We start from the raw sequence: 27,766 nt of genomic DNA, 5'->3' as shown, positions 1-27,766 counted from the left end.
CAGGTCTCTGGATGGCAGACTCTGAAAAGAAATGCAGTTTTAAGAGGTATGCTTCTTAAAATAATAATTGTCTGTTGGCCATATATGCTACCAAGTTTGGGAAGCGATAACTTGACTGGTGGAATTCTATATTTTGCTTCAAATAGATGAGACGGAGGAAGCAGAATCTGGAAACAGAAAGGCGCTATTAAAAATGAAATGGGTACTTTGGGAGATAGTCAAAGTTTTAAATGATTGTTTCTAATTGAGAGATGTTTAGTTTTGTTACACACAAAAACATTGCTGCAAGCTCACCAGATCTAACTAGTTTTGACTAGTTAAGTTCATAACCAGTATAAGCTGGTTTTATGTTAGTTTCAAATGTTATGGCATGACAGTGGTGGAGAAACTCAAGGAGAAGCCGGTCACTGTTTTGAGATTTTCATTTGTAGAAACTCTTCTGTTTCAACTATGATATCTTGGTGCTCTTTCATACAGAATGTCATTGGAGATTTTGGAATTTATTTAAATTACACCACAGTAGAACACTTGAACTTTTCCACCTAACTCAGCCTTCTAACTGGAAGTAGGGAATTACTTTTAGTGGCAAGGAATTATGTGTTGTTTTAACATTTTAAAATGCATCATAAACATTTTAAGGTTAGCTTTTGAAGGCTAATGGGAGTAGCCAAAAGGCCAAAAAGAATATAGATGGTTAACAAGAAATAGTGAATCAATTTATATAAAAGCCGCTTATTTATTTTTATTTATGATTACTTTTTCTAATAATTTCCATTTTAGGCATCATGAGCACTAAACATTCCATCTGACCGTTGAATGGTCTGTAATGTAAATAGCGTAGAAAGCTAGCAAGCCCTCATCCAGCAACCCTAAAAAACACAACTGTGTTTTGGGATCATTTTACTACGTCAAGCCATTTTCCAACATATTCTGGAATGGTAAAATGCCCCACAATCTCAAATGTGTCATAAGAAGTGTGTGTTGAACTCAAAATGTTAGAAATATTAGAAAAGTTTGATAAAACCATCAAGATAAAAGGTTAGGCAAAACTTTATTATTACTGAAACATGTTTTGTTTCTGTCATCGGGATGTTTTCCTAACCTCATTAAGAAAATTGTGGTGAGGTAAATTCCCCCCAATGAAATGCTTGTCTTCTGCCCACTTATTGACACCCAAAGTATTTAAGCCTTCTTCCTTAGACCAGTTTTCTTTGGGAAAACCCATTACACCCCAGAATGTTGTTTGTTTTGGGGGCATAAATGCACCCCAGTGATAATAGTTGATGCCCCAGGTATGTTTTTGTTTCTAGAAAAAAATGTTAAGTAGTAAAATGGCTGGAATTTGGTAGCATTATGCAGATGACAGAATAAAGCAATATAATAGGAGGGGACTGTTGTAGCTCTAAGGCCAGATCTATACCATGCAGGATATAGCACTATGTAAGTGGTATGAAAGCAGTATACAGAGGCAGGATCTACACTACTGCTTTATAGAGGTATTGAAGTGCACTAACAACTGTTAGAGCTCATGACAGATGCCGTATAGGGGTTTCATACCCCTTTCATAATGTTATATCCTGCTCGGTGTAGATGTGTCATGAGACCCAACAATTATCATTGCACTTCAATACCACTATAAAGCAGTAGTGTAGATTCTGCCTAAGTCTTTGTAATTCTGCAATATAGAGTGTATGTTTGTTATACTGCTGGGTTGGACAAGGGTAGTTGCCCGTAGTGTGCTAATTTCTCCATAATTTTGCCTTGTCTCTGTCTTCCTTCTGGTTAAGTCAAGCATGTGAGGGGAACCTTACTGGAGTTGCATTACTATTGCAACTGGCCCAGTTTTGTAGCCCTATATTCCATCATCGTCTCATGTGCCAGAGTGCAAGATTTGTTATGGTCATGCTCAGAGGAACCTAAATGTAGAACACCAGTCTTTGGGTAGTTCAGAAGAGCTAAGTGACAGTCTCAGAGCAAGGTCAGACCTAAGGACACGAATGGGCCACAGGTAATCTCTAACATTTCTACATATTTCTGGTATCTGGAGCACACTGTTTTCTCCCCTGAACTAAACTTGGATTTACATTTACACCTGGAAAGGTTTTTGGGTTGTGTAAAAGTAAGAATTGTCCACTCTAAGAGGAGCCCACCCTTGGAATCTCTGTATGAATCACTGTTCTGGGAATGCCACCTCCTGAGGGCAGGTAGTTCTGCTCAATACCTACACCGGGAATGTGTGAATGATCCAATTGCATTAAGACAGCGACACAACAGACTTGAGCACCAGGGCAATGAATCATATACAGATGTAGTGTGCAGCCCACTCCTGTGCCTAGGTGCTCAGCTTGCAAGAGATCTTTCAGCTATTTGACATTTCTTGAGGCTAGCATGTGACCTGCTGGCTCCTGCTAGGCTCCTTTGTAACAATATTTTAGAAAAAAGTACGTTGGCAATTTCATTTGTACAGACTATTGCACACAACACAAATTCATAAAGTAGCTGCTACTGACCAGCTTATGAGATACTTTTCACAGTGTGGTCTGTAGTGCTGGGGGAAAAAAAGCCCACTCTTGCATATAACTGAAACATGGAGGGAGAGTAGGTTTCTTCTAAGGAATGAAGAAAGCGGGTGGGGAAGGGAAGGGAAGATCCTTGAATTTTGCACAGAAGTATGCAAATCAATAAAATACTGAATTCATTTACTTAGAATAAATGATGTTTGTTTTAGTCTGAACTTTTGCCAAATGCAGATTTTTTAAATAAAAAAAGTATAGTATGGCTAGGGATGTTGCAAGCGTATGACTGGTTCCACCACCCCTGGACCCAGTTGGGGTCTCCTTGTGCAAGCACGGACCCCACCCAAGTGCCCGTGAGCCCCCTAGTGCATTTGGCAGCTGCCCACTCGCCCTCCAAAATTGTGCACTTCCCCTCTGTGTCAGTGGCAGCCGTAAAGGCCCCATTTACACAAGGGTAAAGGTGCGGACGGCGATGGAGAGAGTGCCCATTGAGGCATGTGCGGGTGAGTTCACCCACCCTTAAGTATGGCAGAAGGGAAGTGTGGAAATGATGGATATGGTTGTAAGGGCTGAGATTGTCAGCTATCTCTGGTAGACTAGGGCCAGGAGCTATGCAAGTTAGAGAAATGCTCTTCCTAATAAAACAAATTTGTTAGTGTGTATATTTACAAATGTAGGTTGCCATGCCAAGTGAGCGAGAGAATGGCTGCTTCAAGAAACCCAAGAGCCTGAGGTATCTTAGGGCTACACTAGATATGACAGTGGGAGATCTGCAAATGGATCTCCCAATTGTTTCATGTAGCTACAGGGACAGGGATCCAGTTGGTGCCATGTGTGTCGGTAACCAGAGTGCAGGACACGGAATAACGGGCTCAAGTTACAGGAAGCCAGATTCCGGCTGGACATCAGGAAAAACTTCCTGACTGTTAGAGCAGCATGACAGTGGAACCAATGACCTAGGGAGGTTGTGGGCTCTCCCATACTAGAGGCATTCAAGAGGCAGTTGGACAACCATCTGTCAGGTATGTTCTAAGGTGGATTCCTGCATTGAGCATTGGGTTGGACTCGATGGCCTTATAGACCTCTTCCAAATCTACTATTCTATGAATCTATGATTCTATGAACCCCCTTCTCCTGTGTCATTTCCCCAATGAACTCCCCACCACCACCAGTGCAATTTCCCCTGCAAGAGAAAAGAAAACCGGTGACATTTGTCATATTCTGGCATAGAATTGAAGACTCCAGTCCTGGTTGTGGCATGACCTGCTACTGTTGTTGTTATTTCAAACTACGGTCTCCCTTGAAGCACCTGAATTTTCTGTTTTCACAAATTAGCAAGGATTATGTTGTGTATTTTGAGGATTCGATAAATGTATTCAGCTTTACTTCCAGACATTTGATATGTCAGATTTCTGCTACGCTGTTTACATACTGTGTATTTTGGGAAGTATCCTTCCGTGAAGGAAGTACATCTTTGTCCAATATGTAATTAATTTATGGGATTAACTGGCACAAGAGTAGCGATGGTTGGTTCCTGCTCTGTAAAGATGTGGCACACCCTGCAGAAAGGGAGACAGGTGTGTGGAAGAGATTTCTCTTTACCTGGGGATGTGCCTTTTTCCTCCAGCTACTTCAGGGGTACAGAAGGAGAATGATATTCAGTGGTGACTGTTGTGCTTATGGATATCCCTGTGTGTGTGTGTGTGTGTGTGTGTGTGTGTGTGTGTGTATTGGTCTGTCAGCCTTTTTCCCCTCCCTGGATATCGAGGAAGTTCTCTGTGATTTGAACTGAGCATCTGGCTTTGCTGAATGTATTTTTTTTGGGGGGGGGGGCAGCCATGATTTATTCCTAATAATGTCCAGAATAATTCGTAGAAAGCCCTTTTTGGGATGGGGAGAGTGAATTGTTAATCACTTGATGATGATGATGATTTTAAATGCATTTTTTACTCATGAAACTTGATTCTTGAGTTTGGCTTCTGCTAGCTGCTTTTGTATAATGACATCTTCAGCAAGCAAGCAAGAATATGGTCATTGAACAATTATCTTAAAAGCAATTCTACTTCTTTTATGACCCAGATCTGAGGGCAAAAATACATTGAATATCTTACTGCAATCAAATTATGAAATGTGTTCCAAAATAAAAATTAATTACAATGTTTTTGGAGCCAAAGAGTCTCAGCAGTTTTTACTGAAAAGCATCTTAATTTGTTGACACCTGCCGTGTAGGAGCCCATTGCAACAGATGGTAAAAAAAATATTCCCTCCTGTTTTAATTATTTAACACTGCATTCTTCTTCCACCAGTGCAAATTTTCCCAGTGAGAGAATGTGAGCAGATGTTTTTATCCTGCTTCTGGTAGACTTTGTAAGTTTTAGTCAGACATCAGTTGCTTTCATGAAACCTGAATTTGAGTGAAAATTCAGACTCCTGCAGAGGTTTCAGGAGTAGGAGCAATGGATGACAATCACCTTCCCTCATATTCCATTTGTGGGATTCCTCAACTGGATCAGAATGGAAGCCTTCCATGAACGGAAGGAGCCCTTTTGCTTGCAGGAAGCAAAGTCAGAATCCAGCCCTGAATTTTTAAGAGCCAAAGTTTCTCTTCAAATTTGGTTGCCTTTAGAGATGTGAAGCCCCACAAAAAAGCAGAAAAAAATTCAGGGAAAAAACCCTTCCCCCCCCTCCCTAGGACCGTTGTTGCTTTCCCCTGAAAAATTGAACACTTCTGGTTTATGAAATGATATGTAATAAAAACATTTTTACAGAAAGATTGGAGATGTAAAACGTCTGGAAATAATGACGCCATGGGGGAGTGTGTGTGTGTGTGTGTGTGTGTGTTTTAAATTCTCTGTAAGGTTCCCAGGATAGTTTTTCTTCCATTCCTTGTTAAAATTAGTGATCTAAACTATATTTTACTGAAGGACATTTATGCTCAGTTTCCCAACAGGTGAGTAGCGTCATCATTGTGCATTCCTGATAGTATATGTGCATTCTTGACAGTTTGGGTTTTGTCCTGTGTTTCTAATGCTGTAACAGTCATTTAATGTAGTTCTAATCTATTCAGACAATAATTACAATTATATTAACTGAGTTTACTTTTAAACATTTTAAAATATTTGTTGTTTATTCGTTCAGTCGCTTCCGACTCTTTGTGACTTCATGGACCAGCCCACGCCAGAGCTTTCTGTCGGCCGTCGCCACCCCTAGCTCCCCCAAGGTCAAGTCTGTCACCTCCAGAATATCATCCATCCATCTTGCCCTTGGTCGGCCCCTCTTCCTTTTGCCTTCCACTTTCCCTAGCATCAGCCTCTTCTCCAGGGTATCCTGTCTTCTCATTATGTGGTCAAAGTACTTCAGTTTGCCTTTAATACCATTCCCTCAAGTGAGCAGTCTGGCTTTATTTCCTGGAGTATGGACTGGTTTGATCTTCTTGCAGTCCAAGGCACTCTCAGAATTTTCCTCCAACACCACCGTTCAAAAGCATCTATCTTCCTTCGCTCAGCTTTCCTTATGGTCCAGCTCTCGCAGCCATAGGTTACTACGGGGAATACCATTGCTTTAACTATGCGGACCTTTGTTGTCAGTGTGGTGTCTCTGCTCTTAACTATTTTATCAAGATTTGTCATTGCTCTCCTCCCAAGAAGTAAACGTCTTCTGATTTCCTGTCCGCAGTCAGCGCCTGCAGTAATCTTTGCGCCCAGAAATACAAAGTCTGTCACTGCCTCTACATTTTCTCCCTCTGTTTGCCAGTTATCAATCAAGCTGGTTGCCATAATCTTGGTTTTTTTGAGGTTTAACTTCATGAGCAGACTAAGTTATGCATAAAATAACTAGGAACAGACAGGCTGCTTTATGTTCCCAAAGCAGCCCTCTCCTGCCTGGTGCCCTCCAGATGTTTTGGACTACAGTAGCCAGCATTCTTGATCAGGGGCCATGCTGCCTGAGGCTGATGGGAGCTGAAATCTAAAATATTTGGAAGGCACCATGATGTGGAAGGCTGTCTTAAAGCAACAACGTGACTTTAGATCAGTAAAGAGCACTAAAAATAAGTATTGGTTATTTTTCAATTTTTCCAAAAGTTCTGTTTAACACCCCACCCCACTCCACCCCATCCAGAAAAAAATGTGTTTTTTCCTCTATGGCCAAAAATTCTTCTCAGCAATAGATCCACTTTTACATTGCAATCCTTTATGCCTACTCAGAAGTAAGCTCCACTGAGCTCAATGACACCTACTCTCAAGTAAGCATGTATAGGATTGCAACCTTATAATAACCCATTGAATGACAGGCAAATATTAACCATAGATCCACAGGTGACATGCTTAAGCTGCTTTATGGACCCGCTGCCATGACACAGGCTCTGAACACCAGACCTCCTGTCTGCCACCACTTCTTATGGGGCGACACAGGCTCTGAACACCAGACCCAGCCGAGGCTACCCCCTGCTCAAGCCAAGCACCACCACTTGATACTCCTGAGGCAAGGGATAAAAGCCCACCTTCCTCCAAACTATGTGGAGAAAGGGGTTTAAAATGGAGAATGGATTTTAATATATATAATAATGCGCTGTGAGTTATATCTGCCTAGGTGAATGATTGTCAGAGTGGGTGTTAAATGTGTAAACTTAAGATGATAAACGCCAAACAGACACGTGGGATTTTTGTAGTAGTTTTAAAACAAACAATCAAAATTTATTTTTAAAAGTTCATAAGCTTTGTTTCAAATAACAACATTTAAAAACCTTTTTGAAACCTTCCATACAATCCTGTCACTCTCACATTCGCGCTTTCCTTTTTCTCACACAATCACTCTTGAACTTTCTTTATTATCAGTATTGATTAATATACTTTCATTACGTGCATACCACACTCTAAAGACACCACTCACTACACTGACACTCAAATTTCCCAGAACTTAAGTACCATAAATACAGAGAGCACTACAGACTCTCAGAGTACCTAACAAGTCTCCCTGAAAAGCTTTCCTGAACAAGAACAAGAACTCACAATCCCCTCCGTCATTCCCTTATATATATCACTCCTCCCCGCTCCCAAGACATTCTAACTCTGCCCACTCAGGCCAACATTCTAAAAACCACAGACTTACAAACTGTAGACATATATTTGGAATTGACTTGTGGGGTGTAACGCCACACCCGCCCCTGGGGAATACACAGCATTCAGGCGTAAAAAAGTTAGAATGTAATGTTAGAATGTTGTCCTCATAAACCAGGAAGCAGGGGCTCTCATATTTATGCACTTCTTATGTCAGCCATTGTAATATTGCCTGGTTGTGTATATGTGCAGCCCGTAACAACATTATTAGTATGTACCCTCAGTTGATTTTAAGGCAGTGCTTTGCAAATTAGGCAAGTGGTAAACATATTCTGCACTCTCCCATATTATACTCACAAGTCAGCCTCCTTGCATCCATATTTTATTTTGGTCTTTCACCCTCAACCCTCTTCCTCTGCTCTTTTGGGGGAACACTGAAACTTGGGGGTGAGTGCTGTATGAACGTTCATAAGATATACGCTTTGAAATTTTAAACCTTTAATTCAGAGAATTGATCTGTTTGTGCGGGTTTGACCAAAAGTAAAACCAGCAAAGTGATTATTCAAGCTTATCAGATGATTAGATTTGTTTTTCACTGCTTGTATGTTCTGAAGACTTAATTCATTTTAAATGAACCTGTTGCAGAAGCTGATCCTACGCATGTTTAATCCCAAATATAGGACTTATCTCTTCGTTTCATTGGCTGACTTGTGAGTCATTTCATGATGAAGCAGACACTTGTCCCAATGCCTATTTGCCCACTGTCTAGTTTCCCTCTACTTAGAATCATAGAATTATAGAATAGTAGAGTTGGAAGGGGCCTGCAAGGCCATCGAGTCTAACCCCCTGCTCATTGCAGGAATCCACCCTAAAGCATCCCTGACAGATACTTCCTCCACTTAGCAATATTGTTTTTTCCCATAAAATCTGTCATGCTGCGTGGCTACTTCCTCCATTATGTCTTGAGCTTCAGTATATCCCCACACCCTCCAACCTACAGAGGAAGAGGGTGGCGGCTGAAAAATTAAAGGAAAGTGTGGGTGCATGCAGGTTAAGTTGTAGGCTAGCACAGTGTGTAGAATGTGCTTACAGCTTTCATGGTACAGATGTTTAGCTCAGGGGGCCTTAATTTAAGATTTCTATGCTTTTGGCACATGGGTGAATTTAAGTATCTTAATTCTTACCTTAAAACAAGTGGCTTTTTAAAAAAATTTCAAATTTGCATTGTGTGTAATGGGAAATTAATAATTTGCATACATGTAATGACGGATTTGAGTGGATGTGAGGGTTTCATCTCCTACGTTTCTGGCTTACGGTTGTATCCAGTGTTAATTCTTTTTAGAGTAGACCCATTAAAATGAAATGTACTTACGTTAGCTAACGTTGGATACAACCCCTAATTCTCAGAAACAATAGATGTGGTGTCTGAAGTGTACTACCTTTAGGCTGCCCATAGGGACGTATGTGGCCAAATGTTCTTCATACATAATAAAACTCTTTGCACAGGAAATTAGCTATCAGGAAACGTTAAGAGTAGAACCTTCTTTCTGACATGCTAGTTTTTTTCCTATATATTTAATGAAGGCTCTCTCATATAATGTGGGTTTTCTGGGAAGTTTTAAATTGAACGCTTTCTAGAAGCTTTTAAGGAAAACGCCTTGCAAATTTCACATGCTCTATGAATAAATCAAAAGGTGTTTCCCCCCAAAGGAATTTCACTGAAAGATTTGGTGGTGTGGGGAATCATGTGGTTTAAATAAGGGTTCTACCCTCAACAGCAGCCTATAAATAAATTTACATAGATAGAAATTCAAAGCTTTACTTTGAAATTATTTTGTTATGGATGTTTATAAAATATTTTAAGTCAATTTCACACACTTCCTTACAGTTTAAGAAAAGAAAATTGAAGGCACTGAAAACTATTAAGCTACTAATTTGCGCAGGCTCAGATAGTTAGGCATTTATATTTATCACATCCATGTATGTTTTCTAAGGATAATCACATGAGAACTTAATTTGACTGGTGTATCCATTCATTATGTTACTAATTCATTTTATGAAACAATGCAATTTAAGGAATAGAAAACGTTTTGCAAAACAAATGTTATACAAATCTTATATTTCCGCATCTGCAGTGGTCTATTTCATTCACCTTGCTTGTTGCTTCTGCGAACTAGGCTTCAGTTAAACATGATTGTATAGAATGAAGCAAACTTAGTTGCAAAGAAATATTGCAGCGTTAAGTCCAGAATATGAAATGTTAAACTTGCCTTTTGTAACTGCATTACAGTGCTTACACATTCTCATTATTCTTAAACCAGGCTTCTCCTATCAATTAAAGCCTGTTAGGAAGAAAGTTACTATGAAAAACCTCGTGTTTTACTATTATGCAGGATTACCATGAATGTGGAATATTTAAATGAGCAAATACCACTTACGTGCAATGATTACCCTGGTTTTCTTACAGACACCAAAGATGCTGACGAGAAAGATAAAGCTTTGGGATATCAATGCCCATATAACCTGCCGTCTTTGTAATGGTTATCTTATTGATGCTACCACTGTAACAGAATGCTTGCATACCTGTGAGTATGAAAATAACTGTGTATAATGAAGTTATGATTTGATGTAAGATTGGAGGTTTGATATTTTGGGCAAGGCTGATTTTTGAGTAAATTAATCTCAGTTGAGAGAATTCCTAATTTCACATTAGGGCTCACTCAGAGGTGGACCTGGTCTGAGAAGTGTGTGTGCGTTGGGATTGTGTGTATCCCTGATACTCCTGCTCTTCCCCTTTCTTCTGGTCTTGTACTATCAGACCAAGCCAAATATTGGGTTTCTGTCTACTCAGGCCCCCATCCAGGAACAGATCATGGGGGCAGAGAAATTCAGATTATAGATAATTCCCAGCAATTGGCTCGATCAGATGTTACTTTTTAAAAGATGGGCAGACGAAGGGTCTGTGTAAACCTGAGGCTAGCCCTTATATAGCCCACAAACCATATGCTCTACTACCAAACAACTATGGCCCCTTCCCTAGTAATAGGGAAGAATATGCAAATGAATTATGTTCTTTACTCTGAAGGTGAGGGTCTGTGTATCTTATGGTAGGCTTTTAGAAATGCTGCCGAAGGGGTTGTTCTAAATGATATAGGCCCCGTTCAGAAGACACCGTAAACTATGGCTTTAACCATGGTGAATAAGGCTTTCTGGCTTAACCACCATGGTTAAAGCCGTGGTTTAGGGTGTCTTCTGAATGGGGCCATAGTGTATCAGAGGATTGAAGATGATGATGCCATTTGCAGCAGACCATAATATTAAGGCAGGGACATCAGACCTTAGGCCTGTGGGCCAAATCTGGCCCTCTGTGGCTCCCCAGGAAGCCATGGCACCTTCCTGTAGCCTAGCACCTTTCCCCAACCTCTGATCATTTGATGGTTCTCTGGCTTTTGTGCACTTTCTTCCTACCATTCTGAAAGGTTGAAATGCCTCTTCTAAGTCTTAGGCCACAGCTAGACCTAAGGTTTATCCTGGGATCATCCAGGGTTCTCCCCTGCCTGAGCACTGGATCCCCTGTGTGTCACCTAGATGAACAGTTTTGATCCCTGGACGATCCAGGGATAAACCTTAGGTCTAGCTATGGCCCCAGTTACTAGCAGTAACCACATGAAGCTAAAACGTGCTGGTATTTTTGGTATTTCCCCCTGCCCCTTTTGCTTTGGGCACTTTTGCTTTGCCCTCCCCCCTCCCGAGAGCTTTTCTGAAATTGAATTAGTTCCTGAGGCTGAAAGAAGTTTGACACTCCTGATAAAAGTTGTTATTGCTTGTGAGAAATCAGCTGCTTCTTTCTCCCATCTGAACTAGGAACGAGGAACTAAAAGTAATGGATCAAAGAGACTTGCTTACATTGTATAAAGGATATTTGAAAGGAGAGTAAATCTATAGATTTAATTCATGGGATATATACTAAATTATGAGTGGACTTGCCATGTATCAATTAGGCCTTGTTTTAACGAGTTGAATGGTCCTAACTTGGGGTGTTACAAAACTCGCCTAAGCTGGAGGCGTCTACGATCATTTGTGTGAGTTGTGCAAGGAATTTCTATGGCTCCTGAAATGAGGGATAGGTTTGTGGCTTCCTTGCTCATGTGCTCATAGCGAATGTGCATTGCGAAGTCACCATCTTTCTCTGTACTTGATTTTTTTGCATCTCCTATTATGAGTTATAAAGATGCAATGGTATTTGAAAGAACCTTTTGTTTTGGGCATAGAATGGCTGGATAAGTGGTTATTTTATGACTGATAGATTGTAAGTCCAGTTAAACTTCATAGAACTTGCAATTTATGCAATGCTTCCAAAATAATGAACTTTTCCCACTGTTACCTCCACTTTGCATGGGAGAATAATCAATACTTAAATAATGAAATCAAATTTCTTCATCTCATGACTGGTGTGATAGACCTATCCGGAACTTCTAGGTGTGGACTTTGGTTGGTTTTGGGTGTTGTTGTTGTTGTTGTTGTTGTCGTCGTCAATAGATGTTGTTAAACACTGATCTGATATGTGTTTTTGAGTTGGGCTTACATCTGTTAAAATGTGCATAACTTCTTGGTGAGATGTAGATGGCACTGTTTAACTGCAATAGCCAGGCTTCAGTATTGTCAAGTTTCCAAAGCCATGGTAGCGTTGCTGGCTATGGAAAGACAGAATTGTAGGCTTAACAAAATCATTACTGAAGGCCTTCATTTATCCAACAACAATAGTTATTAGAATAATCTTGGTTACAACCATAGACAGCCGTAAACCAATTATATCATACTAACAGATATATTGGGATGTTCTTTATAAATAGGATGAACTATGTATAGAGATCTAAAAATGAGTCTATATGTTAGTATTGCTGTTTCTTAAACAGAAAGCAATGTCTTAGTAATCTATGTTGAAATGACCCCCAAATGAGTTAATGTTTTTAATTTTTTTTATCACTTTAGAATTCCAGTCAAATGCACACCAGACCTTTACTGAAAAAACCAACCAACCATTCATTTCCTAAGTTTTTATATTGGTAATCTTCACATCCTCCTTATGTGTGCTGGATAATTAATTTACCCTTTAAAGAGGAATGGAAGTATTAGAAATAAATACAGAACATTTGTTAGATTTTAAGTGCATATTGGGTAGGCACTTCTATGCTTATTAAAACTGGAAGTTTAATACAAATGGTCATTGAAATATGTAATGCATACAGATTCAGTTTAATGTTGCCATATTGACAAAGCAGTCTTGTAAATAATTGAATGTTAAAATGTATGCTGGCAAGTAAAAAACCCTTTCTTTGTATTCCTGGAATCTTCTTAACGAAATATTTCTGTAAACAGTCTGCAGGAGTTGCTTGGTAAAATATCTGGAGGAAAATAATACCTGTCCCACATGCAGGATAGTTATACACCAGAGCCATCCACTACAATATATTGGGTAAGTATGGTGTTAAAGCTAATATGTGCAGGGATCTAAAGGGTATGCCTTTCTAAGCGACAGGCTGATTCAGAAATGAATGCACATAATTTTATTTTTCATCACTGTGCATTGATATGGGGAGTCACCCATCTTATTTTTAAACCTGTATTCTTTTTCTTGCCAGTCATGACAGAACGATGCAAGATATTGTTTACAAACTTGTTCCAGGTCTTCAAGAAGGTAAGTTGACAATATGGTCTTTGGTAAGCATTTACATTTGAAAAAAATCTCTCAAGTCTGGTTTTCGGATGGCATGGTTCAAGTTTTTATAGAATTCCAGGAAATCATGGATAGTGTAGCCTAGTGATGGATTGGTTTTACTTGGTTGCTTTGGCATAAGGGCTAAACTCCACATTACATTGCAGCTTCCATGTCTGGAGTTTGCTATGTAACTTTTATTTTTGTAAAAGTAGTTGTGGGATCACCAGTTAGATCGGAAGGGAGATCTGTCTCTTTCCCCCTGTACCGTGGCCCCAATCCAGATCAACTCTGCAGAGATATTAGCTCTCGTGTGGAAAACTTGCCCCATGGCTGTTCTTACAAAAAGAAAATAATGTTAGGGGCTCCTAACATGGTTTTAATTTAGTCCTGGGCAGGCAGGGTAAGTCATCACAGCATAGGTTTTCTTCTGTTTGTAGGTGTGTTGCTGTAAGTGTCAGAAATCATGGCAAATGGTGATGTTTGCTGATAATACTTAAGATTTGAAGAGGCCCAAAGAGAAATGGCAGGACATTCTTAACAGTTACCAGTAAATGTTGAACCAATTAAGTGCCTTCAGAAAATGACCAAATGTTATCCTCATTTCCATCATATTAACTGATAAAGGACACTGGCCTAAAAACTGCAGGAATAAATGTCAGAAGCGAGACTCGTGATACAACCAGTTCTGACATTTCCCAGTGCACTTCCTAAATCTCAAGAATTAAATGTCAACATCCACCAAGTTTCTTACATTTATTATAATGCATGCGGAAATAATTTGCTGGTGGAAAGATAGCAATTTACAATACCCAGTTTTCCCAGTTACTTGTTTATCTAATAGGAATACTTCATACATATGATGTGTCTACCATAAATACCATAATTAATTGTAACTGAAAAATGCATTATAAATGAAGCAGATGGAGGGGAAAATACTATATTTCAAATTCTGTAAAACATGGTGATTTTTCTCCTAATTCTAAAGGTCAACTGAACAAGTTTACGAGACAGAAAATGATACTGGATCATTTAAAAGTAGAACCTGAAATAATAAAAAAATACCATTACAACGTTTGAGAAGTTCCTCAAGCTCTGAGATTTGTTGAGTTGTTGTATAATGAATTAGGCTCAGAAAAGCTGGTGAACGTTAGAGGGTGCTCTTGGTACATTTTCTGAAAGAGTGAGAGGAGTAAATTGTTTACTTGAGTTGATGAAGTCCACTGATCGTAGCTAAAGACACTGTTTTAAAATGTTAAACAGCGGAAATGAGAAAGCAGAGGGAATTCTACCACAAATTGGGCATGGAAGTACCAGGTGACATCAAAGGGGAGACGTGCTCAGCCAAGCAACATTTAGATTCCCACCGTAATGGTAAATAGACATTGCATGTGTTTGCTCTTTTAGAAGAATCATTGTATTTACAAAAGGATATTGTTTTCCCTTTGTTTCTTTAGAATGGCTTCATAGAGTATGTTTATCGCTATATATTCTGTTTACTAAAGGCAGAGCGCACTGTTGCTTGTGATATTTTGCCCATGAGTACATGGTTGGAAAGTTATTGCATGCTCCAGCTTCCTGACCTGACTTACAGCAAACGATACATTCAGGCCACGCTTCACAATTGATCTTCCTCACCAGTTATGATACGTCTGCCTTGCTCCTGTAGTGTACACACTGCCCCCCATAAATTGTACACATACAGGTTTCTGGGTGCCCAGAAATGCCTAAGGCTGCTAGGTCAATAACCAGTTTTGAGTCCTTACAGCCTTAGTAGGTCTGGCTCAAATTGACTGGTCTTGCTGGGAACACACATCTGTTGCTGCTCCCCCCCCCCCCCACGGCATGTGGCGTTGCCTTCAGTGGCACCATTGGTGGCAACATGCACGAGGGCTTTCCCTGTTTTCAGCAGCCTGTCTGTGCAGCTCCATATGAGGTTAGGTCATTTTCCTCTTTAGCTGTGTTCCACCAGCCAGTGAAGACATTTCTTTTTAAATAAGCATTTGACTTTGCTGTTGCTTAATTGTGTTTCGTGACTGTTTTGATGTTTTGTGTGTGATTGCTGCTGCTTTTAGCCTGTTAATATGTTTTAATTATTGTTTTTATGTTTTTACATTTGTAAGCCACTTTGAGCGACTCCATTTTTGGAGGGGAAAAGACGGGTAATTTTTTTTAAACATTAAATTAATAAAATTAATAATAATATATTTGACTCTCAGTTGCCCAGTCCTATGAGCTGTTGCGCCTAAGCAAATTCCAGTAGTATTTGGTTCTCTTCTTGTTTACTGCTACGAGAATGAGTGCTGTGACCCTTAAGTCACCCCTTGTGGCAAGAGTCTCTTTCAGATGCACAGGCTGAGTAGGTAGGCAGCTCATGGGATCCTGTGCAAGGACCCTGTGGCCAGTTTGAGGGCACAAATGGTATCTGAATACCAGTGCTGACACTGGTGTGAGAGCGTTCATTGGTGCTCTAATGCCAGTGGCAGTCCCAGGCTCTTGATGCAGCATAACTACTATGCACAGGACCATGTGTTGCTCTGTGGTACCACATGCATCAGGCACTTGCGGGTTGGGAAGTCTGGCCTTTTTGGGCTCACTGGACTCCTGTAGAGCACCCAAAATAGCTTGCTTTTGTGAGGCGAGCCACACAGTTTCCCTGAGTTTTCGGGAACTTTTAGAGATTTTCTGACAGCTGTAATTTGCACAAATTGTACAAACTTTGGTTGCAAAGTCGGCAAATTTGTGCAATTTGCACAAATGTATATAATTTGTACAAACGTTGGCTGTAATTTGTGCAAAGTATGCAAGTTTGCACAAATTCCAGCTGAAATCTGCACAAATGTTGTTTTACGCACATTTTTTTTTTACAGGAATTCCGCCAGCTGGCCCAAACCTGTTGTGCACCAAGCTGGGCCAGCTGGTGGAAAATGAAACAGCACCTTGGGGTGGGGTGGGCTGTACTCCACTTGCTAAAAACAGGATCATGCTCTATTCATACCTGTGCAAATAAAGCGGTTGTGCTGCTACTACTAAATTTGATCCATGTGATTGGACTCTGCAAAGCGAATTTATGGCCTAATTGTATAAGTAGCTGGGCTTATAACCTGGTGTTCGAGATTGAGTGTGGAAAGTGCTACTTCAGCACAGTCTTCTAAAGCAATGCTGGTTTTGCAAGCAGGCAGGTATATCAGCGCAATAATTTAGCCCCATGGAGTAGGGTGACCATATTTGGGAAACCAAAAAAGAGGACACCTAGTGTGTGTGTGGGGAAGCCGCTTTCTGAGTCCTGCAGAAAGTACGTTATTCCCCCGCCACCTTAAAGAACCCGATTGGAGTGGAGGAGGGGAAAGGATTTCATTCTGCACCACCACCATCCACTCCAATTGGGGCCTTTTCTATAATGTCCACGAATGACCCACTTTCCCCTTTAAGACCTCAATTGGAGCTCGGGGTGGGGGAATGATGTGCCTCAAGAAAGCATGTCATTCCCTCCTGCCATGCTAATGGCAGCCTTAAAGAAGAAGGTGTGTCATTCCAGGACATTATTGAAAATTATAGAAAATCCCCCCTGACACCATGGAAAGAACAAAAACCAGGACAAATCCGGGGAAATCCTGACAGTTGGTCACCCTACCATGGAGGGCTTCTTTGAGCTCACACTGGCCTGGTTCAGGCGACACGCTAAACCATGCTGCTTAACCACAATTGTGGGGATGAGTGAAGCGTGTATGCCATTTCTGATTTTAATTAACAACCCAGGAATGCCACATAACTCATCAATAAAAGATGGGGTTTTTTTTTACCCCTAAATAACCCAGAATGTCTGGGTTTGGCATATAATGAAACAACCCAAGAATGGGGCATTTCTGGGTTATTAATTGAAAGTGGAAGTGGCTTGTCTGCTTTAACAACCCTGGAAATGCCGCCATGATGTGCAAACGAGGTCTAACTCCTAAAATAGTGGCACTTAACTTAGATCCCTGGTTGGTGACTGAATTTTAATTGAGACTATATTTTGAACTGAACAGAGGCTGAAGGCCCAGCATTATTGGCTTTGCCCACTGACTTGCTCCCTTGTTAGGGCTCTTTAATGCTCTGACTCCCTCTGTGAACAGCCACAAAGGCATTGGCAAAGCCCTTAAGGACAGCCATGCTGGATCAGACCAAGGGTCCATCTAGTCCAGCACTCTGTTCACACAGTGGCCAACCAGCTGTTGACCGGGGAAATGGAAGTTACGTGCTCTATAGCCTTCAGTCTGATCTTTTGAAATATTCTGGGTGTTGCAAGACTGATTCATAAACACATATTAGGTTGAGAAATTTGAGAAGCTCTTTGCTTGCACACTAACTCTCTCTCTCTTTTTTAACTTCCAAATGCCCTAGATAAGTATATGCCACATAGACAGTATCTGCTACATTTCAGCTTGAATCACATTTTGTATAATGAATGAACTGAATTCTATGTAGCTGACAGGTTCCCTTCCGAAAGGGCTGTGAATTTTGATTGCAGTTTATTTCATACATGAATTTGTGTCTTTAGAGTGTTCCATTTCATCACAGATGCTCTGTGCTTTTTTCATAAGGGGAAACAAAAGCAGACGAGAGTACAAACAAAGAAACATCAGAAGAGAAACAGGAGGAAGATAATGATTATCACAGAAGTGATGAACAGGTACTTTTTAAACATGACCTTGAACTAAGCAGATGTCCCTCTTTTGTAGTTTCTAGGCCAGCTCAGAAAAAACAGTGCCTTTTCAAAGAAGGCACTTGTGTGAATTACTGGAGATGTTGCTATTGATGTATTCTCTGAAAAGCGAAAGCCTTAAAGGTTTTTCATCAAGTGGGCACTCAGCTTGAAAAATGAAAGCAAGCTATGGTTCCTGGATATTATGATGCCCTCTTTTTAGTGTGGATCCTAACTGTCCACAACTGTCATTTATCCTAGGCATGTTTACTTGTGGTTCTCAAACCACATACCCCAGTTGAAATAAAGCATCTCAGGCCCTTAACTCAGTGGCCCCATTCAGAAGACACCTTAAACCACGGCTTTAACCATGGTGGTTAAGCCAGAAAGTCTTATTCACCGTGATTAAAGCCGTGGTTTAAGGTGGGGCCAATGTTGGGCAACCTGCAGACCTTGGCCTAATTTCAAAAGCTCTCGGCAAACAATCAGTCTGGCAAGAGCAACCTATCCCTCTCTGAGAAGCCCGCTGCACAGGGAGAGAGAGAACATGGGATGGCTGAAAGAGAGAGACACACAGAGAAAATGGTGCCCCCCTTGCGCACTGTTGACTCTCGTCCCGGCCACCACTGGCTTTGGCCCCATCCACCACGTGCTTGTGGCCCCTAATAGGTTACCTCTAAGGAGATGTGGCCCTTGAAAGAAAGATGGTCCTTGTCCTAAGTAATAGCATGGTCTGTGTGCTACAGATCTGCTCTGGACTATTAGGTTGGCTTTGCCAACCAATATCTTTTGTGGCTCTTTCTATGTGTGCCACTTGTTCTTGCCCCCTGGTCTATCATCTGGCTTCAGCAGCTGTGAAAGTGTAGCCACTGAGAGATACTACTGTTTTGTCCCTAAATTTCACTCCTTATTAACAAGGTACAGTTAATGTTACCACCTGATTGGCAGCAGGAAATGCCCGTTCTGTTTATGTTGTTCAGAATTGTGCTTCTTGAGCTCAGTTTGAAGGGGAATGTGAAGTCACTGCTGCTCGTGTGTCTGTTCGCTTCCCCTCTATAGGTAAGCATCTGCTTGGAATGCAACAGCAGCAAATTACGTGGCTTGAAGAGGAAATGGATTCGCTGCTCAGCACAAGCTACAGTCTTACATCTAAAGAAGTTCATTGCCAAAAAACTTAATCTTTCTTCGTTTAATGAGGTAATTCGTGGGTTTGAATTTACAAAATAATCCTTTTGCATACAGAAAAGCAACCATGCAGTAGGGCTTTTACTATTGATCTTGTAACTTTTTTTTTTTTTAAATGGCATTACCTTGGAATTGTTTTGGAGTTTCTTGTTGTTCTAGAACTGAAATAGCTTTCCAATCACATAATTTAACAACATATTGAGACAGTCCCTTAAAGGAGATCCCCTCTCAAGTTTTTCAGAATTAGTCATATTTCTCTGTTTTTCTCTCCCCTTCTTAACTTCCACTAGCACAATTCTTGTTAGTTCATTCATAGGCGGCCTTAGGTAGTGACTTGTGCGAAGTGACACCCTGCCCTGAACTATCGATATTCCCCAAACAGCCAAGATACCATCAGGCTTCTTTGCATCCTAAAGGATAAAAACCTGCTTTAAAAACAAAATGGATACCACCGCGTCTCTGATTTAAATTGTTGGGTTTTGTGTTAAGATACCATATGGTTTGTGATTGCAACCATGCAACGTTTCCAAGCATGTGTTAGAAAAACAAGCTCTCTTATAACTAATATCTGTTAAAATACCTTACAGTTAATTGAAATAATACCTTGAAAGCCAGCTGTACAGGTAATCTGCTGTATTTTATGAACGGATGCTGTTTTGTTTCACCAGTTTCTCATTTGACTAATTATATTAGCTGTATATTTGGGGGTGGGGGAAAGGGTTGCCTGATATCCATATGCCTATCTGGCACTGTACTAGTGACAGCTGCTTTTGAGAAAAATTGAAATGAAATGAGAATTCAATTTTTAATTGGTTCCAAAGGTTTTGTTAAAATACTACATCATCTATTATTATTATTATTATTATTATTATTATTATTATTATTATTATTATTATTATTATTTTAATTGCATGTAGCCATTTTGATAACGTCCACACTCTGGCTTGAGTTTATTTCCCATAACTGCAGAGATTTTGGCTTTTTCTAGACTATGGGGCAGATCATTGTGACCCAGTTTTTCCATACACCAGTAGAGCATAGTGGGCAGTTTAAATCCAGAACCAAGGCTGTACAATCCTAGTAATGCCTAAATATTACCTCCACACAACCTGGCAAGCTCAATGGTAGGATATAGATATTGTGAGGTGAACAGCCATGTTATGTAATGTGCTCTCTTGCTTGGTGCTTGAGTTATACATGAGTTTATGGTGTTTTAAAGGACTTTAGATTTGGGTTCCGAAGAACTGTAGTCTTGCATTTTGTCTTTCAGGAGACTGCTTCATCTTCAGACTGCCATTTTCTTTTATTTAATATTTGTCTTTGATCATGTCATAATTTGGGCTTGTTAAACTGACTTCTTTGATAAACAAAATATTTCTGTCTCTATTAGCTGGATATATTATGCAATGAAGAAATTCTGGGCAAGGACCATACTCTCAAATTTGTAGTTGTTACAAGATGGAGATTTAAGGTATGCTGTGCTTGTGGTGGGTTGGTGCATTTACCATTTTAGGTTGGATCTCTAGACTTTTACTTATCACACTGCAGGCCTCACAGACAGCGGCTGAGGGCCACGGGTTGTCCACACATGATCTTCAGCACCATTTTAAGTCACTTCTACCCCCTTAGTAGTGTCCTGTCCTACATATTTGTCTCATCATATCAACAGATGCTCATCCACCTGGAAGCCCTGGTCTGCCAATGAAAGCTTTTTGCCCCATTGTGTCCACCAAGAGCATTTGCTAGACAGTGCACTCTTTGCCACCAGATCCCTGTCCACCAAACCCCCATCTTCTGTGGCCGACATCCCACTGAGTACAAACGGAGAGGATATTCCAGAGGCATCTGTTCCATATTGCAAATTCTTAGAGCATCTTCATTTTGGGTAGAGGATAGGGGAGCCCCTGCCAAAGTCTTGAGGCTGAGCATGGGGTGTGTGGTGTTCAGTGTCTTGTGCCCCCTTCCCCCATCAGCTGCTTGGGGACTGTGGTGATATCAATCTTTTTCTTAGATTCTACACCAGTAGCCACTGTAGTAGCCATTTCTGAAGCCCGTGTAATATTTTATCTTTCAGAAAGCACCTCTACTGCTACATTACAGACCCAAAATGGACTTGCTGTAAGAACTATTTTGTCCTTCTGGACGTTTTTTTGCAGAGACTATCAATTGGGCACCTTCTTAGTGCATCACGCAATTCACCCGTGACACAGACCAGCAGAATCCATTCTCGAAAACAGTAGTGCTCTCCCATTCAACCATCTTGAATATTTCTCCAAGGGATGCATTAGCCTGGTTTTCTGGACAGAAGAATATTTATACTTTTTTCTACAAAAAAAAAAAAAAAAGGAAATTGCAGCTTGAGAGGACACTACCAGCACGACGTTTACAGACATTGAAAACACTTCACAGTTCCTTGTGTGTAGCTCAGTTCTTGGTCATCATCCTGCAAAGATGCCAAATGGGTTTAAAATGTTGTGAAGGAGATAATTTAGGATTTGTTTTCACCAAACAACTTTTTGGGTTGCTTCACAACTTTAATGTGGCATATATATATATATATATATTTGCAAGGTTTTCTGTCTCTTATACCTCATGGCCATCTTGTCTGTTGGTAAGCCCTTCGCAGAATATTTAACACTGACAAAGATCTAATGGCTGGCAGTGATTTTGCTGCATGACGCTGTTCTGGATTATGATCCTTTGTTCCTCTGCTGGCTCATTTGATGAGGTTATTGGAAGAGTTTCAGTTGCTTCCATATTGGTGCAGTTTTATCAGATCGCATCAAAGTGCAGAGTGTTTAAAAAGGCCCTTTTTTCTATGGTGTTCATGGCTTACGGAGCTGGCGCTGATATTGAACTGGGGGATTTGCCTTTCCATAAATGAAATAAGCCGTTAGCAGCCTTAAGTACTTGAACTCCAGTATTGTTCCTTTGAACAACACACTATGCTAATGCTGCAGCATACTCTCTGTGACATGCATTAGTACATTCACCTTCCTGCTGGTTTCTGGCTTCCTTAATAAGACCATTGTGTTTGCCTAATTCTCTACTGAACTATCTTTATAGGGTCAGATTTAGTTGGCAATGTGGTACTTTCTGGCCTTAAATCTATAAATCTTTATTTATTTATTTTTAAAATCCATCCCCCTAGGAATGCATTACCCCCTCTAAACTATGTAAGTGCACTCCCATCTTTCACTCAAGGATTGAACAGCTTAAAAAGGCCCATGCTGCTGAACTTTAAGCATCTTGAGATTTTTTTTTGAGGGGGGAGTTTGTGTTCAGAGGTGACTTCTGCAGGTTTGCACCACACAGAGAGTGTGTGCACATGGACTTCATGTTGTTCTTCATTGGTAAAGGACACGTAAGGCTCTTCCATCTGGGGCCATGTTGTTAATTCTCAGTGGTCCACCATGGACTGCCCCAGTGCATGTATCCCTACATACAGGCATGTTTTCTTGTGTCTCTCTTTTACAAGCAAATGCATAAACAGAGGCATGTGTATTCTTTGCGTGTCCACAAATCTGCCTTTCCCCCATCAGGCACCAGAACAAGGAGGAGATTGCTACTGGGAATGGTATGATAGTTATAGTTTGCTGTTCTGCAGCAAGCTGCCTTCAGCTAGGTGTTACCTGTCTCTAGTGCTTATGACCCTGCTGCTGATGGACATAGCTGGGATTTGGGCCTGGTGAGGACAAGAGTAGGGCCAAACGGTTATGTGGAGCCTGGGTTTCAGAGAGACCAGCAGGAAGGAGGGGGCCCTGTGGATTCTGCATCGTTGGAAGAAGATCTTTTCCACTTTAGGGGCTTACGTCTGATTAGAAAGTCGGTACTTAATCCATACCAATTTACTGCTTGACAGTAATGGGCAAGTGTGAATGGTTTTCCATTGTGGAGCAAGCCCAAGCAGGGTGCAACAAGAAGGCATGTGATTGGGGTGTGACAACGCCATGAACGGACCCTAATTCAATGCAGGTGTGAGGCATGAAATACAAGCAAATAAATAAATGTGTGTGTGAGGCAGGAACCTTTTGTTTTGTCTTGTTGGATGATTCTGAGATCAATTGTCCCTGTTTCTAAGTTTCAGCTGTTAAGCCTTGTTTTTTCTAATGAATGATATTCATGCCACTAGGCACCCTCCATATCTTCAGTTAGGAGTAGGTAAACCGTCTCCTTTCCTAGTCCCAGTTGTTCCATTTGTATCAGCTAGAATAAGAATTTATGATCATGATTTCCTCGGATGATGTCTTCCTTCGTGCCACCTCCTCTGGCTCCTCCTGTCAGCTGGTAGAGAGATGTTGGGAGCCCATCTCTCCATGGTGAGTTACGTGGCCTTCCTTCTCTCTAATCCTGTAATGGTCAATATAAATAGGTGGAAGTCAAAGGAGCCAAATGGAAGAACAAAGAGGACATGGGAGCAAGCAGGAAGTGTTGGGACGAATATGCAAGGTTTGGCTTAGCAGTAGATGGGGGTGGGAAAGACGTTGGGCACTCTTCCAGTGGGAAGGCCTCCTATGCACGCCCTGTTGAAAGAAACGGGAGATGCAAAGAGTACATTAGACATTTAAGGGCATTTATCCACTTTCATGTGACAGGTCCGTTGGAATTAATGGGAGCGCGTTGGTTTCCTAGCATCCTAGTGCTCCTTCCATTTCTTTCAACGGCCGTGTGTGCAAGAGAATTTTTCCTTGGATAAGTGCCCTTAAAACTTTAACTTCTAGCTCTTAGTAAGGTTTCCCTTTTTATGATAAGAAACTGCTTATTTCATCATGTTGCTTGCCCATCAAACAGTATCTTCCAAGTTAAAAAATAAAACATTGGTTAATGGAAGACTATAGTTTTGAGCAACTTGGGGGACTCTTTGGGAATGTATCATGCCCCCCCCCCACAAGTAGAACAGCCTTAAACTGAAAGGTTTCTTTCCCAAATTCACAGGCCGCGTGGTGCTATCTGAAAACATACTGGCTAACACTGCTTAGTGAGCCTTAAACTTGGTGACCCTGTCCAGTGCCCACTTGATTCAGTTAAACTTTTTGGGAGGGTTTAATGACCATAGACCGCAATTCAGTCTACCTCAGACTAGATACACAGCTGAATTGTAAGACCAGCGCCATCTTAAAATACAGACTACAAACGTTACCCTGTGTAATTTAAACTGAGGGATTAAACAGTATCAAGATGCAAACGACAACCCCACAACTCTTGACTGCAACAGTCTACAGAATCTGTATTGCTAAGTTTCTAGCAAATTTTTGAATCACTTGAATTTGATACGGTGCTATATAAATATATTTAAATATATATCTAGTCGGGTGCATGAAACCAAAGCCAGCAGTTGACACCTACGCTGGTTTTGTTGCTCTTAAATGCGTGTTTATCTCTGCTTTTATAACAGCCTGATGAAAACAACCTTGGCAGAAAATACTTGTTTTTTTCTTTCTTTTTCTTTTCTAAACAGCTTCTCAGAATACTTATTTTTGTATGGAAACCACGTCCCTTGGGGTGTGTTTGTTTCAAAGACCTAGCTGGCTTGTTTTATCAGAAAAACTACAACAAATACCAACAGAGCAGATCCTTGTGATAGAAATTGTCTCTCTTCTGTGAAGCTTTTAAGGGGCAGGTTGCACAATGGTTATGTTGGCAAAAACATTCTGTTGATGTCGGGCTCTAGGTCTTTAAATCACATTCAGCTTAAGTGGTTTGTGTGTGCTCAGACCACGTTGAGTTCATCTTGGTCGATTAAGCGATATATAAAGTAACTGTGAAGTCGGTTTTTGCTTTTTCATTTCTAGATTTTTCTTCTTTTTTTTTATGACTGCTTACCGCTGGTAAATAAATGCAGTAAAATTGTCTTGTTGCATTATCCTCAGCAACAAAGAGATGAGCATAACGACACAAGTTCATGGTCTCGCTTGGTATAATTTTCTTTTAAAATAGAGAAATCAGAATATATAATATTGAATTTTAAATAAGATTTGGGGGGTTTAAAAGTTAACTTTATAAAATTATTTATTCTATTTTAAGCCTTCTATCTTACTTTTTACCATCTAAGTATTTTTTATTTTATTTTTTGGTTCCGATGGTCCAGCTTTATTTATGGGCATATAAAATGAAATTGTGAGATGTTTTTTACAAGCTTCTTCCTTCTTTTTGTGAGGGCCAAATTAGGTGTTGCACTAGTGGCTGCTACCCAAAATGGCAGCCATGTATTTACTTTCCCCCACCCCCTTCGTAATATGTAGTATGACTTTTCTATGGTCTGATATCATGATATTCTTTGCCCCCTTCTGGTGGCAATCAATGATGTGGAGTAGGAAAATGAAGAACAACTGTAATGTGAGCCACAGGCCTTAGCTAGACCTAAGGTTTATCCCGGGATCGTCCCGGGGTTGTCCCTGCCTGCTCCTGGGATATCCTGTGTGTCATTTACATGAACAGGGATGACCCCGGGACGATCCCGGGATAAACCTTAGGTCTAACTAAGGCCACAGTCAAGATGTACTAGATGTTACAGCAGCCTTCCTCAACCTGGGGCGCTCCAGATGTGTTGGACTACAACTCCCAGAATGCCCCAGCAGCTGGCTGGGGCATTCTGGGAGATGCAGTCCAACACATCTGGAGTGCCCCAGGTTGAGGAAGGCTGTGTTACAGAGTGGTAAGGGAGCAGAGACTGCAGTGATTATGTTTAGTGGCAGCCACAAATTTCGTGTAACATTTACTTTGGCCCCGTTTGATTTTTTTATATATATATTTTTGTTTTGTATGGATAAAGAGCATTACTTTATGCTTTTTGTGCAATAGATTTGGAACGTGCTTTTGTTAGGCATACATTTTAATTGGTAAATGTAGCATCTACTAACTGCAGATCTGAAAAGGAATGTAGGTGGTTTTAAGTGTACATTCAAATGGTGTCTTCTCTTTTTATTTCCCCCCTTCCCTCCTTCCTGAGTTTTTTTTTTTTAAAAAAAGAGTGACATTTGGGAGTTGTGTCTATGTGCAAGAACTACCTGTCAGCAATATTTTAAAAATGATTTGGCAAGAACTCTTAAATGTGAAATGTGGAATTAATCAACAAGCCTCGCAGCCTATCAGAATTTCTTTTTCGTGTGCGTGTGCGTGCGCCATTAGTACATCTGGTACTTCTCTCTCATTTGTATACCATTTAACCTGGAAATATTTATTTCTTTGTGGTTGTGCAATGCTACAGACACACATTCTAACCTCTCGGGAAAAACTGCAAAAGTTCAAAAATATCAGATTTCAAAATACGATGGTGCTATATTTTTTTTCCTTTCCTGAATGAGCCTTTTGAACGCTTATCTGGCTCTTATTGTTTTCATAACAATCTAATTAGTCTTGGGAGATTCACTGTCCTGTTTCTTTTTCCAGTGGATGACAAATCTATTAGCATAGCATAGCTAGCCTATTTGCAATTATTTGAAACTGAGCTGTATGTTTAAATGCAACAGGAGAAAGCCAACCAGTTTGTACATCTACATGATGACTCTTTGATAACTTTCTATTTTAACCAGTACATAAGAAATGCATTTACTGCAGATGGTGAAAACTGTATTTTACAGAAAAATCCTGTTTCTGTGTTTCCTCAGGTAATTGCTCCGGTTTTAAAACACTTCACGTGATACCTTAACTTAGCATATATGTGTGTGTGTGTGTGTGTGTGTGTGTGTGCCCTCGGATTTAAAGTTTAAGGAGATGAGGTGCACAGGCAGGCTATTGCATGTCAGAATCGCAAGTGGATATATTCACCTTGTCGTCAAAATGTGCACAGGGAACACCACACCCATTTTCCTCTTTAAGTGGAAGTGGGGGGGCGGCGGCGGATTAATGCATTCTCCAGGTATTTGTTTCTAACCCTAAAATTGGCTGTTGTCCTTGGTGTTTGAATTCCTCCCCTCTTTATTGTGCGCATAAACGGTGTCCTAAAAGTGGCTCACAAAGGCTGGAACTACGTGTCTGGCAGCAGACGTGGGTCTGAGAGTCCGGCTCCGTGCCGAGCAGCTGGCAATTGGAAAGTGGTGATTTGCAGCGGAGGAAGAAGGTGGGCGTGTGGGCACTTCAGCTAGCAGCAAGCACGCGTCCAGAAACGCTGGGGAGCGGGGCGAGGCTGCAGAGGAAAAGTGGTAGGAGTTAAGCACCACGTCTTCGCTACAAATGGCCCTCTGGCCCTCCTGATTTGTGGCTCTTTGGCAGCTATCAGGCTTCCAGGACCCAAGTCTGTCGCTGAACCTGTAGTTTTGGCCAGTGGCCTCCGACTGAAGTTCTATTGAGCATTGAACCTTCAAGGGCGCTTGTGGGTCGCCGTCCTTCTAAAGCTTTGCGTGAATGTGCACATTTACTGGCGTGAGGAAAGTTAACCAAGGTGCCCTGCATCCACCCACTGGGTATAGGGTACTTCAAAATGCCCTATTTAAAAGGCAGTGACCAGTATAACAGCCAAGTGACAGAACAAGAGCCATTCATTTGCAACAAGATAAATTTAGGGTTATGGAACAATTAGCCCATGCAGCCGTTTACGCCTTTATCCTCACTATGTGGCATAATAAAGTTACTGCAAATTCTTGCCGTATTTTAAAATTTTAAAATCATA

General features: G+C 40.8%; 1 protein-coding gene across 2 annotated transcripts; it reads left to right on the top strand.

The window, feature by feature from the left end:
* Positions 1-25,499, top strand: PCGF3 (polycomb group ring finger 3). 2 transcript variants are annotated; one of them, XM_063129099.1, is made up of 9 exons: positions 1-46; positions 10,041-10,158; positions 12,953-13,049; positions 13,216-13,271; positions 14,553-14,663; positions 17,873-17,961; positions 19,033-19,170; positions 20,549-20,629; positions 21,233-25,499. In XM_063129099.1, exons 2-9 carry the CDS (start codon positions 10,050-10,052, stop codon positions 21,278-21,280), a joined length of 729 nt encoding a protein of 242 aa, XP_062985169.1. In that variant the 5' UTR covers positions 1-46; positions 10,041-10,049; the 3' UTR covers positions 21,281-25,499. The 2 variants fall into 2 exon arrangements, with proteins under 2 accessions (XP_062985169.1, XP_062985170.1); XM_063129100.1 differs by lacking the exon at positions 1-46 and adding an exon at positions 6,420-6,534.
* The last annotated feature ends 2,267 nt before the right edge of the window (positions 25,500-27,766 follow it).

The sequence above is a fragment of the Elgaria multicarinata genome, chromosome 6 (assembly GCF_023053635.1).
Source record: "Elgaria multicarinata webbii isolate HBS135686 ecotype San Diego chromosome 6, rElgMul1.1.pri, whole genome shotgun sequence".
Lineage (NCBI taxonomy): Eukaryota > Metazoa > Chordata > Lepidosauria > Squamata > Anguidae > Elgaria > Elgaria multicarinata.
Note: the sequence above shows the minus strand (reverse complement) of the source record. Positions and strands in the feature narration are given on the sequence as shown.

What these genes read in the sequence shown, in the direction of transcription:
- PCGF3 (XM_063129099.1), top strand. Translation starts at nt 10,050, where the DNA reads ATGCTGACGAGAAAGATAAAGCTTTGGGATATCAATGCCCATATAACC. An exon ending in CATCCACTACAATATATTGG is followed by an intron (nt 13,050 to 13,215) that starts GTAAGTATGGTG and finishes TTTTCTTGCCAG; the next exon opens with TCATGACAGAACGATGCAAG. An exon ending in ATCACAGAAGTGATGAACAG is followed by an intron (nt 17,962 to 19,032) that starts GTACTTTTTAAA and finishes TCCCCTCTATAG; the next exon opens with GTAAGCATCTGCTTGGAATG.